This window comes from Falco cherrug, chromosome 12 (genome assembly GCF_023634085.1).
Source record: "Falco cherrug isolate bFalChe1 chromosome 12, bFalChe1.pri, whole genome shotgun sequence".
Lineage (NCBI taxonomy): Eukaryota > Metazoa > Chordata > Aves > Falconiformes > Falconidae > Falco > Falco cherrug.
In genome coordinates, this window is record NC_073708.1 from 7542567 (window position 1) to 7554673 (window position 12107).

A 12107-nucleotide genomic window follows, 5' to 3' on the forward strand; every position below is an offset into this window, starting at 1 on the left:
ATGCCGACAGCAGCCACACGCAGTGCCCAGGTGCTACCAAAGAACCTGGTACGAAGTTTGCCCAAATGGGGCAAGGGGAAAGGCTTAATTTCAGGACTGCCCAAGTGTGTTTGCAGAGCTGCTGATTTAAAAAAGTGACGTTTCCCTGAAAGACCTCAAAGGGAGAGATGCTGAGAACCCTGCTGTCTCCGAGAGCCCTGCAGCCCCCCTAAAGACTCAATGGGACAAGCACGTCACAAACAGCGTGGCGCTCTGGAACCCATCCCCAGAACATGGCAGCATAATGGTCACTGGTGAATTACTTTTGCTGGGAGCTTCAGCCCCTCTAAGCACACCCCAAAGGGGACAGAGGGGAAAAAGGAGCGTTAAGCTTCCGAAGTGTGGGTCCTCCCTGTGACACAGCTCTGCCTTCACACAAGTGGACATTTCCAAGGGCGTCCACCCATCGGTAGGCTGATGCCAGCCGACCCCATTCTATCCAGACCTTTCAGGATCCCACTTCACAGCATAGCGGGACACTGGCACACTGTCTTGATGTCCTGGGTGGATGGGGTGGGGGTCTGCAGTGATTGTCACTCTACCCAGAACGACAACCTGCCCTCAGCCTGATGGTGCCTGCTAATTTGGGGCAATTTGCTACCAGAACCTGAGCAAGAGGACTCCTAGGGCACCAAGGCAGTGGGGCTGGAGCAGCAGCATTAGAGCACAGCACATGGATCCTTTCCATGATAGCAGGGTCATGCCTGCTGTCTGGGTAAGGTGGAGGAATGCAGCTTGTCCCCTCGAGCCACAGCACCTCCTTTCTCCTGCCCTACAGATGCCATCGCATTTGTGCTCAGCCTCCGTGAACCATGTACTTTTGCTCTTACAAGCAAAAGCTGAGCCTGGTGCTTTCCAAACACCCCGTGCCTCCCACCCAGAGCACGTGGGTGCTCTGGGACCCAAATTTCATGGACTGTCCCACGTCCAAATTCTCCTGCGTGTGCACAGGACAAGCCCACACCACACATTCCCTAAAGCTGTCCCTCTCAAAACTCATCCTTTGGTTCACATTTATATCGCATTTGGTGACACAAAGGCTGGATAATTCTCTCTTCTCCCCCTTACAGCAACCACAGCCTCCATGGACATGGGGCTTCTCCTGAAAGATGATGTTTTTGTCGACTTTTTCAACATGTTTCTCAATCTTCCCATAAGTCTACTCTGTACCATAAAGCCTGGGACCTTTCTGAGCTCTTCTCAGGTGAACTTTCAGCTTCTGTGGTGTTAGAGGCCTCAGGAAAATTTGGAACACACCACACTCAGGCCAGAAAAATCAGGGAAACCTGAGGACCTCAGCTTGGAGGTAGAGGTCTGAAAAGGAAGGGGATGCTCTTCTCTGTAGTGAGGACTAACTAGAACAGCTGGGCTCTGGGCTCCCCTGCCACCCTCCATCTCTTTCAGCTCTCCCCTTTCCTTTTGGTACAGGTTTTTGGCCCGGCACCCATTTACATCAGCAGCACGGGCTGGTGGGACCTCTGGCCAGAGCTGCCAAGCCACCCGGTGAGAAAACACCCCTAGTAAGGAGGGGGAGGAAAGGCACAGGGCAGGAGGGGAAGGAGCCACTTCTTTACCAAGGCCACTCTCTGGCTCTCCGGCTCATGCAGCCAGGAGATTATTTCAAACCCAGGTGTAATTTTGCTGTTAAGCCCTGGGAGGAGCACAAGTCATTTAAAGTCCTGGTGCAGTTTATGGGGTCCATCCAGCCCTCAGTAAACATCGATAGCTGGAGTTAAGGAGAGCATGTGTGGTGGCAGAGAAGGAGGACAGAAATATCAACCCTCTGTGTCCTGTATTCCTCCTGAATTCATCGGGAGTGAAGTCCTGTTGATGCTCAAAGCAGCTCAGCTCTCCCCGTGGATGTCCCCCTTCCCCACAGCCACGAGCACTGCTAGCAGTGCTCAGATCCCGTAGCAAAAGGGAACCTGCTCCTCCATGCTGCTAGAAAGCTGCCGTGCCTTCCTGCCTGGGCTCGGGGAAAGCAGGCAGGCTGTGAGGAGAGGCAGCCTTGCCAGCAGCCACGCAGCGCCGGATCTCCCAGCTTTGCAGGCAGAGCTCATGGGGATGCAGGCAAGGGGCTATAGCTGGAGTATCCCCCTTCTTTCTCAGCATGGGGGTGGCTTGCACTGCTGTCTAGCAACAGGGTGCCTTCCCCTGCCTCCTTCCCCTGTAGCCAGGGCCCGTTACTCACCCTAATCCCCAGGCAAGAGACGGCTCCTTGCTCACAGCCTAATCTTCTCCTTGGGCATGGGGGTTGCAACGCAGGATCCCAGCCCCCCGGCTTTACTGGCTTGGCTGGAAAAGCACCGGCTGCCTCACTTCTGCAAATCCAGCCTGTGCCTCCACTTCATCCTCTGCCAGAAGCTCCTGGGTTTCAGTCGGTCGGGGGAAGCAGGTGAGTCATTGAGGCACAAAAGAAATCAGAGTGGCTTCGCTGCCACAGCAGAGCTTCCTCTCACTGGGGCTGTCACCGCCTGGTGCCTGCCCAGCGGGTTGTGCCTCTGCTCCAGGTTGAAAAGGCATTGCACGTCCAATTTATAGGCATGCAGCAGATCCCAGCGTTTCCACGAGATGAGCAGGATTTACCCCACAGCCAGGGGTACAGGCTCGCTGCCTGCACGCCGTTGAGCTGAAACGGCTGCTTAGCGGGGTTTACCATGCAGTTGATGGGTGGAGCGTGGCTGGAGAGCATCCCAGGGCATGGGAAACAGGGGTCCTGATGTTTGAGGTTTGCTGCTGTGCAGGGTACCCGGGGCTCTCGCACTGTATCGCAATATGCTCCTCATCTGCATCCTACACTGGAAAAACAGGGCTATACCATGGTCTGTCTTGCTGGCAGCAAGTCCGAACTTTACTGCTGTTTACTCCCAAACGGAGCCATCTAAGCCCAGCCAACTGCTTTGTCAGCACGAGGGAAGGCCGCTGGAAAGCTGTGGCAGCAAGTACGCCGTGCTGCTTCTGGGTGCGTTGCTGCTGCTTCTCCAGCCAGCTTGAACCTCATGGTGAAGGGTGTTGAGGGCAAGCCCCAAACTCAAGCAAAAAAGACAGATGTTTGCAAAGGGGAAGAGGCACGATAGCTGGGCAGACTGTCATGGACATGAGCGGGTTGTCCTTGCAAACGCCACACATGCATCTCACAACCTGTCTGAAACTCCCGTTTCAGTGGGATTTGCTGGTCTCCTGGCTTGCAGCACTGCTGCCCTCTGGCAGCCTCTGTCAGGGATGCTGGTGGGGTCTGGAGGGCTTTCTCAGGGGCTGCTCCTGCATGCAGCCCTGATGCCTTGCTCTGTGCTCTCTCCAACAGCAAAACTGCTGAATTGGCGAAGTGCTGACCAGTGGCTGCTGGACAAGTGCGTCAGCAGGAGCCAGGGCATGTGGCACTTTCAGGCCTTCATCCAAGGAACAGCAGGTGGGCATGGGATGCTCGGCAGTCCCTTCTCAGCCAGCCGCAGGTGAGCTGCCTGGTTCGACACTGGCATGGAGCCTGGGGGCATGGGTAAGCACCAGCGGGAACAGGAGACACTGTGATCCCAGATAGAGCCCTGGAAGATGAGCCAGCAGCAGAGCCCCAGCATGGGCACTGGACATTGGGGAGATGCATAACCCTGGCTCTTCTCTACACTGTCCCCTCTGTTCATCCAGGTGATCTTTCCCCCCCTTTTTTTTTTTTTTTTTTTAAAAAAAAAGCTGCTTCGCTCATTAGCAGGGCTTTCAGAGACTCCAACTCCTGTTCCTTGTCTGATCCATAGGGGAAGAACTGACCAACTTCTGGCTTGCCACTGAAAGGCTTCTGGCACTTGACGAGTCAGATGCAAAGCAGAAGAACCTCTACCTAGCCTTGCTGCACAGGCTGAAAGCCACTCACCTGCGTGAAGGCTTCAGCATCATCACTCTCTGCAGGACCACTGTTGGTAAGAAACATGGGAGCTGGGGACAAGCAGTGCCCTTCCAGAGAGGTGGCCTTTCCTGGATGCTCTGAAGGCGATGGGATACCATCACCAGCTTTGTTTGGCTGAGGAATGGTCTGCATGGAGCCGTCACCCCATCGTAATCCCCTGCACCCATTTCAGGATCACTGCTGAAAGCCAAGCATGTTCAGCCCATCAGCACCAGCAGAGAGATGCTGAGCAAGATGCAGTAATGGGCACTTTTTATGATTCAGAGTTAATGGCTCCCTAAATTCCTCATCCACTGCAAGATGGGCACGAAGGAAGAGAAATCATGCCAGGCCCTGCTGCAGGAATATTGGGAGCGTTTATTATGGGCCAGCTCGCAGGAGCCCTCAGGCTTTTCTGAGAACCTCTACCCAACGTGTATTGAAAGGAGTCAGGGTTTGTCAGGGCCCTACTGCAGCAAGAAGCCCAAAGCAGAGATCTGGGCTCTGCTCAAGGTGGGAAGAGACACTCAAGAAATGAAGGTGCCCAATTTTCAGGTGCAACCAGAAAGGCAGCTGCGGCCAGCTGAGAGCACAAAGAAATCATGTCTGGATGCTTTGGGATCGTTTCATCAGCAGTCAGAACAGCCTGCAAACACTGCCTTTGGAGGCAAAGGTGGAGCAACTTCTCCCAAAAGACCTAGACCCAATGCAGAGCAGGTCTTTCACCTGGAAAACCTCTGTGAAGAGAAAGTCCTCTCTAACCTGTGTTTCTCTGCACCCCTTATCCAGCTGCCATGCCTGAAAAAGCCCATCAAGACCTTGAGTTTCCTTCCCTGGGCCCTTAGTGCTGAGACCTTCATGGGACGGCCCTTCAGGGACTTCTTGAAGCACCAGGACTGGTCTGTGGAGACTTGTCTCCTGGACCTGTGGTGTGACCTGGAGGAATTTCTGCCTGTGGTGCTGGAGCCCAGCAGAGAAAACAGTTTCTTCCTGCATCATTTGATTGGGAAGAAGATATGCAAGACTTACCTGGAGGAGAACACCATTCAGCAGCTTCCCTTGGATACTAGGACTCTCAGGAACTTGAGGAACCATCTGATGTCTGCAGAAATCTCCCTCTGGATATTCAGAGCCCAGAAGGAGATTTGCAAGGTACAGAGTGGTGCTGGCAGTGGTCAAGCCAGAAGGTACAGCTGGCATTGGCACCCCTCGGCTGGTGTGAGGGCTGCATTGGCACCCCTCGGCTGGTGTGAGGGCTGTGGGCATGTTTAAGAAGAGGTATTTGGAAAAAGATGACGAGAACTGATTAGGAAAGGCAAAACTTACAGTGACACGCTACCTTGCGCTGGAACCAGTGACAAAGATGTGCCAGGCCAGTGGAGAGGAGCATCCTCACTGGAATGTGGGGCAGTGGAGCAGAGGCGAGCAGTCATTTAGCAGCTGTTAACCTCACTTGTTACATGCACATGCCAAGGGCCAGGGGTGGCAAGGCAGCGGCCATCCCTTTGCATCAGAGTCACTGGTTCCAGCACATGAGTAAAACACATGTAAAACCCAAACCCTTCTGGGCAGCCTCTGAGCAGCTCAGTGGACCAGCCTGGGTGTACAGATCCTAGCAGACCTGCCCAGGGCATCTCAGAGAGGTGTAACCTGCCCACAGTGTCACCACTGCAGCCTCAGGGTATGGTGGGGCTGGGGGTGGCGGTTGCTGCTGGAGCACTGCCTGAGGACAACCCACCTGCGCTCCTCCTCAGGTGCTCTGCTGCTTCTATGAGGAATTTCTGGCTGATGATGACAGGACGTTCCTCCAGTTTATGGTAAAGGGGATGCACAGGGTACGCAGGCACCCTCATGGGGTGTGCAGGCACCAGTGGGAATGTGAAAAGTTGGGAGAGAGGGAGGGAGGAGAAGCCCAGCAGTAGCTGCAGTGGTCCAGCATCCCACAGTGTCCCCCAGCCAATGCTGCCACAGGGCAATAGGGCAGAACCTGCTCTGCTCCAGCTGCCTGGAGCAACGATTCACACACAGCTCTTCCACCACAGCATCCTGCAAATCAGCAGCGCTGCAGGCACACCCTGCAGGAGCTCCCCTGAGATGGGCCATGACCTGGCCCAAAAGCAAGGAGACACTTAAACACAGCCTTTCAGGGTAGGCAGGGGTGAGACCCGGAGCAGGCAGTGCACTGGGTAACTGCCTCAAGTTTGCCCACGTCTGGGTATTAACTCTCCCTCTTTTTTTCCTTGCCCACAGCAAACAGCACCATTAATGTGACTCAAACGCAGACGCACACACATATGTCCCCGTTTCAGCATGAGTGCCTGGCCAACACGCTGGGGAAAGAGGGCATGCAGCCTTTTAGCCTATGATTCAACCTCAAGTTTTCCACATTATTTTTTTCCACTGTGTAAAGGGATGATTTTAAAAAAGCAGTCACACAAGCACTCATCTTCCCAGACTATTGTCCCCTCCTAGTGGGAAATCCCACTAATACCCCCTGGTTATTAACACCCTACATGCTAACCTTACACCCAGAAACCTCCTTGTGGACAGAACCCCCCCCAGCATCCCAGCTGCTTGGGCCCCTGCACAACAAATGCAGGCAATATTGCTCGCTGCAGTGTTCTTCAAACCAACCCTTAGGTCTCTCCACCCCATCCCCCCCCAAAAAAATATTAAAAAAAAAAATCACCAGCTGATCCTGGAAATAGCAAGGAGAGGCTGTCAGGGCTAGTGCCCCCAAGGACCTGGCTTGCAGAGATGCCAGCATCTCAGTCAGCGAGAGGTGAGCATTTTGGAAAAGTCAGCTGGCCACTCCTGACCCCGATTCATGAAATGCTCTTGGCTGCAAGTTAATTAGCCCCCCAGGTTTTTAAGCATCTCTTGTCAAGGAAATTACCCCTCAGAGCAGCGTCCGGGTCTGGGAGTGCAATTAGCACTCCGGCAGGTGTCAAGGCCATGGCTCTCGGCAGGCACCATCCCCCATGCCAGCTTCCTCCCGGGTCTCGCTGCACTGATATCAGGGAACTGCTCGGGGGCTTAGCGGGGATATTTTTGGTGCTTCCTCTCAGCAGCCTGTATCTTGGTCAGGAACCAGCTGCTCTGACTCTGCTGCTTGGCAAGCCGTGCAAACTGCTCGCTGGCGGGGAGGGCCAAAACCCGCAGGAGGGTCTCAGCGGTGGGCGAGGGAGGTATCCCCAGGGCACGGGCCAGCCCCAGCCCCAGGGATAGCAGCCAACCCAAAAGGCACATGAGGTTATCTCTCTGCCTGGGACACCGGGGTTCTTTACAGCCCTCCTGGGTGGATGTTGATTTCTTTAGGAAAGCTGCTGAATTGCTGGCACGCTGTTGTCTGCGCTACCTGGGGGACCTGCTGCATGTCCCCAGGACATCCCAGATGCAGGCAGATGTAAGCCAGCTTTAAGCAGCTGCATGGGTGGGTTTAAGGTCTATGTTGAGCTTTGTAGAGCTCACATAGATTTCATCCAGATGGTTTAAAGCTAAAGCAGAGATCTAACTTGGGTGGGTTTGTACTCTGAGGTACAGTAGAAGGTGCAGCTAGCCCATCAGGCACAGCACAGGAGTGGTCTCTCAGGTGGGGTCTGTGCTCTGTGCGATCACCCTCTGCTCTTCTTACTGCAGTCTCTGCAGAGTGTTGTCCCAATGCCAGAGGTGCAAGCAAGGCCATGATGTTGGGAAAGATGGATGTTCCCTCCTGTCCCAGTGGATAAACCAGTCCTTGAAGTTGAGCCAGGCCTTGCATGGCACGAGGAACTTGGAAGGTCTCTCCTCTGAGCACTGGTGATTAGTTGCCACTCGGGACCTCCATCCGGGCAGAGGTGGAACCTTTCCTGTGCAGCACCGGTAAGGTGATGCTCTGAATTTCTGCCATGGTTCACATTGGCTCAAGCTGATAAAACATATTTTGTGCACCCGTAGTGACGTAGCACTCAGATGTACTGCTGCCAGGTCACGGACATCATGGAGTGGGTTGGGACAGGGTATCTGGGAGCCATCAGCTATAATCAGAGCTTTGACAGTGACAAATGGGCCAAATTCCCTCCTGCCAGTACCAGAGGCACCAAATGCCACATCCCTGCACTGGCCTGGGTCGCCAGATCAGACAGAGGCAGCAGCAAAGTGACTGAAACCCAAAGCCAGCAACACCCGCTGTCACCCCACTTCCACATCTTGACCTCCTCCTGTGGACACTGGGACTGGCCATACTGGTGTAACACCCCAGCTTTGTCTTCTCACGTCACGTTTTGACAATGACATCAAGTTTCTGGGCACCTTCCAGAGCACTGAGAGTGACAGCAGTCACCTGTAGCAACCCTTAAGTAGCTTGTGGGGCCTCCATCATACCTGAGAAACGCAGTGTGACTGGTAGGTCATGGGAACAGGGCACAGAAGGGGAAAGGAAAGGTAAGTAACAATCGCAATACGGCATTCTGAGCTCATCGTGGCCAGAAGGAATGAACATGGCATCTGTCCCCTCTTCTTTATCTGATTAAGACTCCCAGAAGATGGCAACAAATGAGCTGCCTGTTCAGAAACCCTTACTGGCTGTGGATAGCCCAAGCAAGGAAAATAAGCTTGTGTCTCAAAAGCCCATCCCTTGATGGGTCCAGTCTGAGCAGGCTAGAAACAAGGTGGACTCCCAACCATCAAGCCCTTGCAGGTGCTCCTGCATACCCTTAGGGGACTGGACAAGCAGGGGTCTTCCCTGCTTGCATCCCATCATCCAGTAGAACAACTCCAGAAAGAGAAAGAGAGAGAGAGGCCTAGCCACCCCTGAAAGGCATGTTTTGGGGTGTTAATCCAGCCAGAGAGGGTGGAAGTGGGAGGATTTCTCTAAAGCAGATGCCAAAGAGGTCAAACCATGTGGAGGTAAAGAATTCCCACAGCACCCAGTCTCTCCTGAGCCAAGTTCACCGTGCAGACATCAGCATGGTGGCTCTGGGCACCTTTGCCCTACAGACAGCTGTGAGCAGGCTCTGGCTGTCACCAGAGGAAGGGGCCAACCCTGTTCTGTCCCCACAGACATCAAACTGAAGAACAGAAAGACTGTCCCTATGAGAAAAACTAAATCAAGCACGATGGAGTCCACCACCGTTGCAGTAGAGAAGCCATCTAGAAGACCAAGGTCTGGCACCTTGCAGCACAGGACTTTGCTGGTTTTTTGCTGCTTCCACTCCTTTCAGGAAAAAGATTTTTCCCATGCTTTCCTGTAGTGCCACTGCCTCTGCTTCACCACCAGGCCCCCTCAGATGTAGCTGTGGGTGGCCCATGGGTCTGAACTGTAGAGTTACCAGGGAAAGGAGAAAAATGATTTAACAGGTCAGGTGAATGCCGTGACCATGAGAAGCAGTAGAAGAGGGAAGTGGCTTTTCATCCCTCCTGTTTCACTGCTCCACACCTTGTGGTTCCCTTTTTCTGGCCCAGCAAACACAAAGCCAAGCAAGAACTCAACTGTCCAGCCTAGCAGTCAAGAGCGCTTTGTCTTGGAGCAAAACCCCACGTGCCTTTGCAGGTTTTCCAGGCTGGCTGATTCAGTTGAAGCTCTGGCAGCCTGCAACACACAAACAGAAAAGGAAGTTGCTTTTTTCAAAATGAAAGTCATCCTCTTCATCAAACTCTTCCTGAACTCCGGTATTTCCCCTAAGTTGTGGGTAAGATCCTGGGACCCTCCCAGGAAGGCTGAAGGCTGCTGCCTGCTCATTGCTCAAGACCCTTGGATCACAGCTGCGAGTGGTTGTGGGGAAAGGGGAACCAAGAAGAGGTCAGGATCTGCTCTATCAAAGCACACCGTGAAGCTTCAGAGCATAATCTGGAGCTTGGGACCTCCACTTGGGCCCAATGGGATAGGAAGTGATCCACCACCAGACCCATGCTAGCACTTGACCCAAATAGACTGAGAAGTGTGTGGACAAGGAGATGGTGAAATCATCTACCTGCTGGAGAAATACCAGGGCTGAAGCACCAGGATGGGTACTGCATGCCACCAATTCAGTCCTTTCACTCTCCAGAGGTCAATGTCACCCATCATCCCCTCCCCGCTGCACTCAGCTCTTCCCCTTGTAGTAGCCATGACTTTGCCTACCTTCCCTTTGGAAAGCACACCACAGTGCTTTCCACTGAAATCCAGGGGGATCCTGCCCTTCTATTTGGGACTGTCAGCCCAGACATAAATATTTTATCTTCTTCAAGACTGCCAAAATGCAAGGTGGGATCAGGGAGAGAAGCATGCCTAGGGCCCATCAGGAGTGCTACAAGCCACTTTGGTGAAGCAAGGTCTCTTCTGTGGCCAGGTAAACATCTCTGAAGAAGAGAGATACTTAATCTGCAGTTTGTCTTCCAAGGGGCTACTGAACCGTGACTTCTACCATAGGTAGAAGGTCATCATCTTCCCCATCCTGATGCACTTCTGGAGAAGGTACCTATCCCCTCTCTCCAAAGGTGGGGGAGGCTCTGTGGATGCCACCCTTTTTTCTCCAGCCATCCGTCTCTCTGACATGATGAAAATACAGATAAGACACTCCCCAGGAGCTCAGCTGTAGATGCCTGTTTGGAGGTTTGCTGTCTTCAGTATTTCTCATACAGGTTCTGCACCTAGAAGGTGATGAGGAGCTTTTGGGTCTCTGTGAAGGACAGGGTGCCAATCTCCTTGCTTAGGACAAAAACACCTTCCAAATTGTATGGCGTCCACAGTCCAAATAAGCTGAGTGCCTGTCCTCCTCCAGTTTGTCCACAAACTTGTTCTTCCAATGCAGAGATGTTCAGACCTGGGGTTTGGTGTCCCCACAGGGTTCCCCTTAGAAGATCCTAACTCCTTCCTTGCGTGCAGTGGTGCAGGCCTGTTGAAAAATGAAGCATCTCTGAAATCATTCCTTTCCATCAAATTCAGTCAAAATTGCCCAGTGGGTTTTTAGAAGTTTCTTTGGGGAATAGGGAAGTGGGTGCAGGGACTTCATGACTAAAGAAGTGTTGCATAACTCTTGCTTACTTTGATAACCAAGTCAAAAATAGTCTCATGCAGAAGTAAAATAACAGATGTTTTGAGTTGCAAGTCAGATGGGAGCAGGAAAATGAGAACCACCATGCAGCCAAACACCAAGCTCAGTGGCATTACATGGAGGATGCTGAGAAGATCTGGAATGGAGAACAAGCTTAGTCGGGATTTGAGGTGACACTCACCAGGACATCTCAGAGGAAAGGTATTTTTCTTTCCTCATCCACTTGTTTAGTTTAGATATGGTGAATAACTCTAAATAAAAAAAACCCACACAAATAAAGTGGTGCTAAGTGCTGCCAGTTTGCCTGACAACCCAGCTCCTTAACTGAATATTCATTTGGAAATTGTCTAATTGATTTTTTGATTAAAGGGGAAACCAAAATAGGCACATAAAATCTCGCTTTGACGGTCGAGTGGGTGTCAAAAAGCCAGTGTTCCGCTCCCTATCATTTATCACTGTCAAGTTCGGGTTTAAAATCAGCAGAGTTACAGAATTTTGATAGCTGCAGGCAGGTGCTTGAGCTACTGCTCCGCAGCTGAGCTGGGGTAACAGACCCCTGGGCTGGTGTGCTCCAAGACCAGCAAGCCATGTCCATAAGCTCAAACCACCCCACACCTTGGGTATTCCCCTGGCCAACAAGCAGTATTCAGCTTGAGTCTTCACCTTGTTAGAGAGCCTCACTGCACTTCTAAGGCCACCTCAAGAACAGTCGCTTTAATGCAAAAACCTATTGCCACCAGAAAAAACCCCAGACAAAACCTAACCCATCACGTACGTATTGCTAGCTAGTGACAAACCAGAGGCATAGTTACTTAGGAGCTACCTGTTGTGTTATCTGGGACAAAAATAAGTGTTTGCCAAGGTCTTCAGTGGGAAGAGAGACATTTAACCACTGCAAACTGTTGCAAAGGTTAGGACAGTCCCACCACTGCCCAAGTGGTGCAGCCTGTATTAAGTACACAGAGCCTCAGAGAGTGAATACAGCAAGCTACTACTCTGGAGGGACAGCTGGGGATGTATAGAAGAAGCCATGATCTTTCTCACATGGACATGAATCCTGCAGTGACTGTCCCTGGGGCAACTGTCCCCAAGCCACACAGCTCCTTGTAGCACCTCCCAGGGATGAAGAGCCAGGGCCAGACAGATCAAATCCCTCAGCTCCGGTGGTGCGTCTTGGG

General features: G+C 52.6%; 1 protein-coding gene across 1 annotated transcript; it reads left to right on the top strand.

Annotated features, from left to right (window-relative positions):
• On the top strand, positions 1-11179 carry RGSL1 (regulator of G protein signaling like 1). Its single transcript, XM_055724955.1, is given in 16 exon segments — positions 1-70; positions 1110-1191; positions 1467-1542; positions 2305-2434; positions 3344-3448; positions 3789-3950; positions 4110-5068; positions 5671-5733; positions 7556-7588; positions 7590-7729; positions 7731-7777; positions 8429-8507; positions 8739-9135; positions 9220-9585; positions 10225-10349; positions 10517-11179. Coding segments are annotated over 16 exon segments (3060 nt in total). The 3' UTR covers positions 10743-11179.
• The last annotated feature ends 928 nt before the right edge of the window (positions 11180-12107 follow it).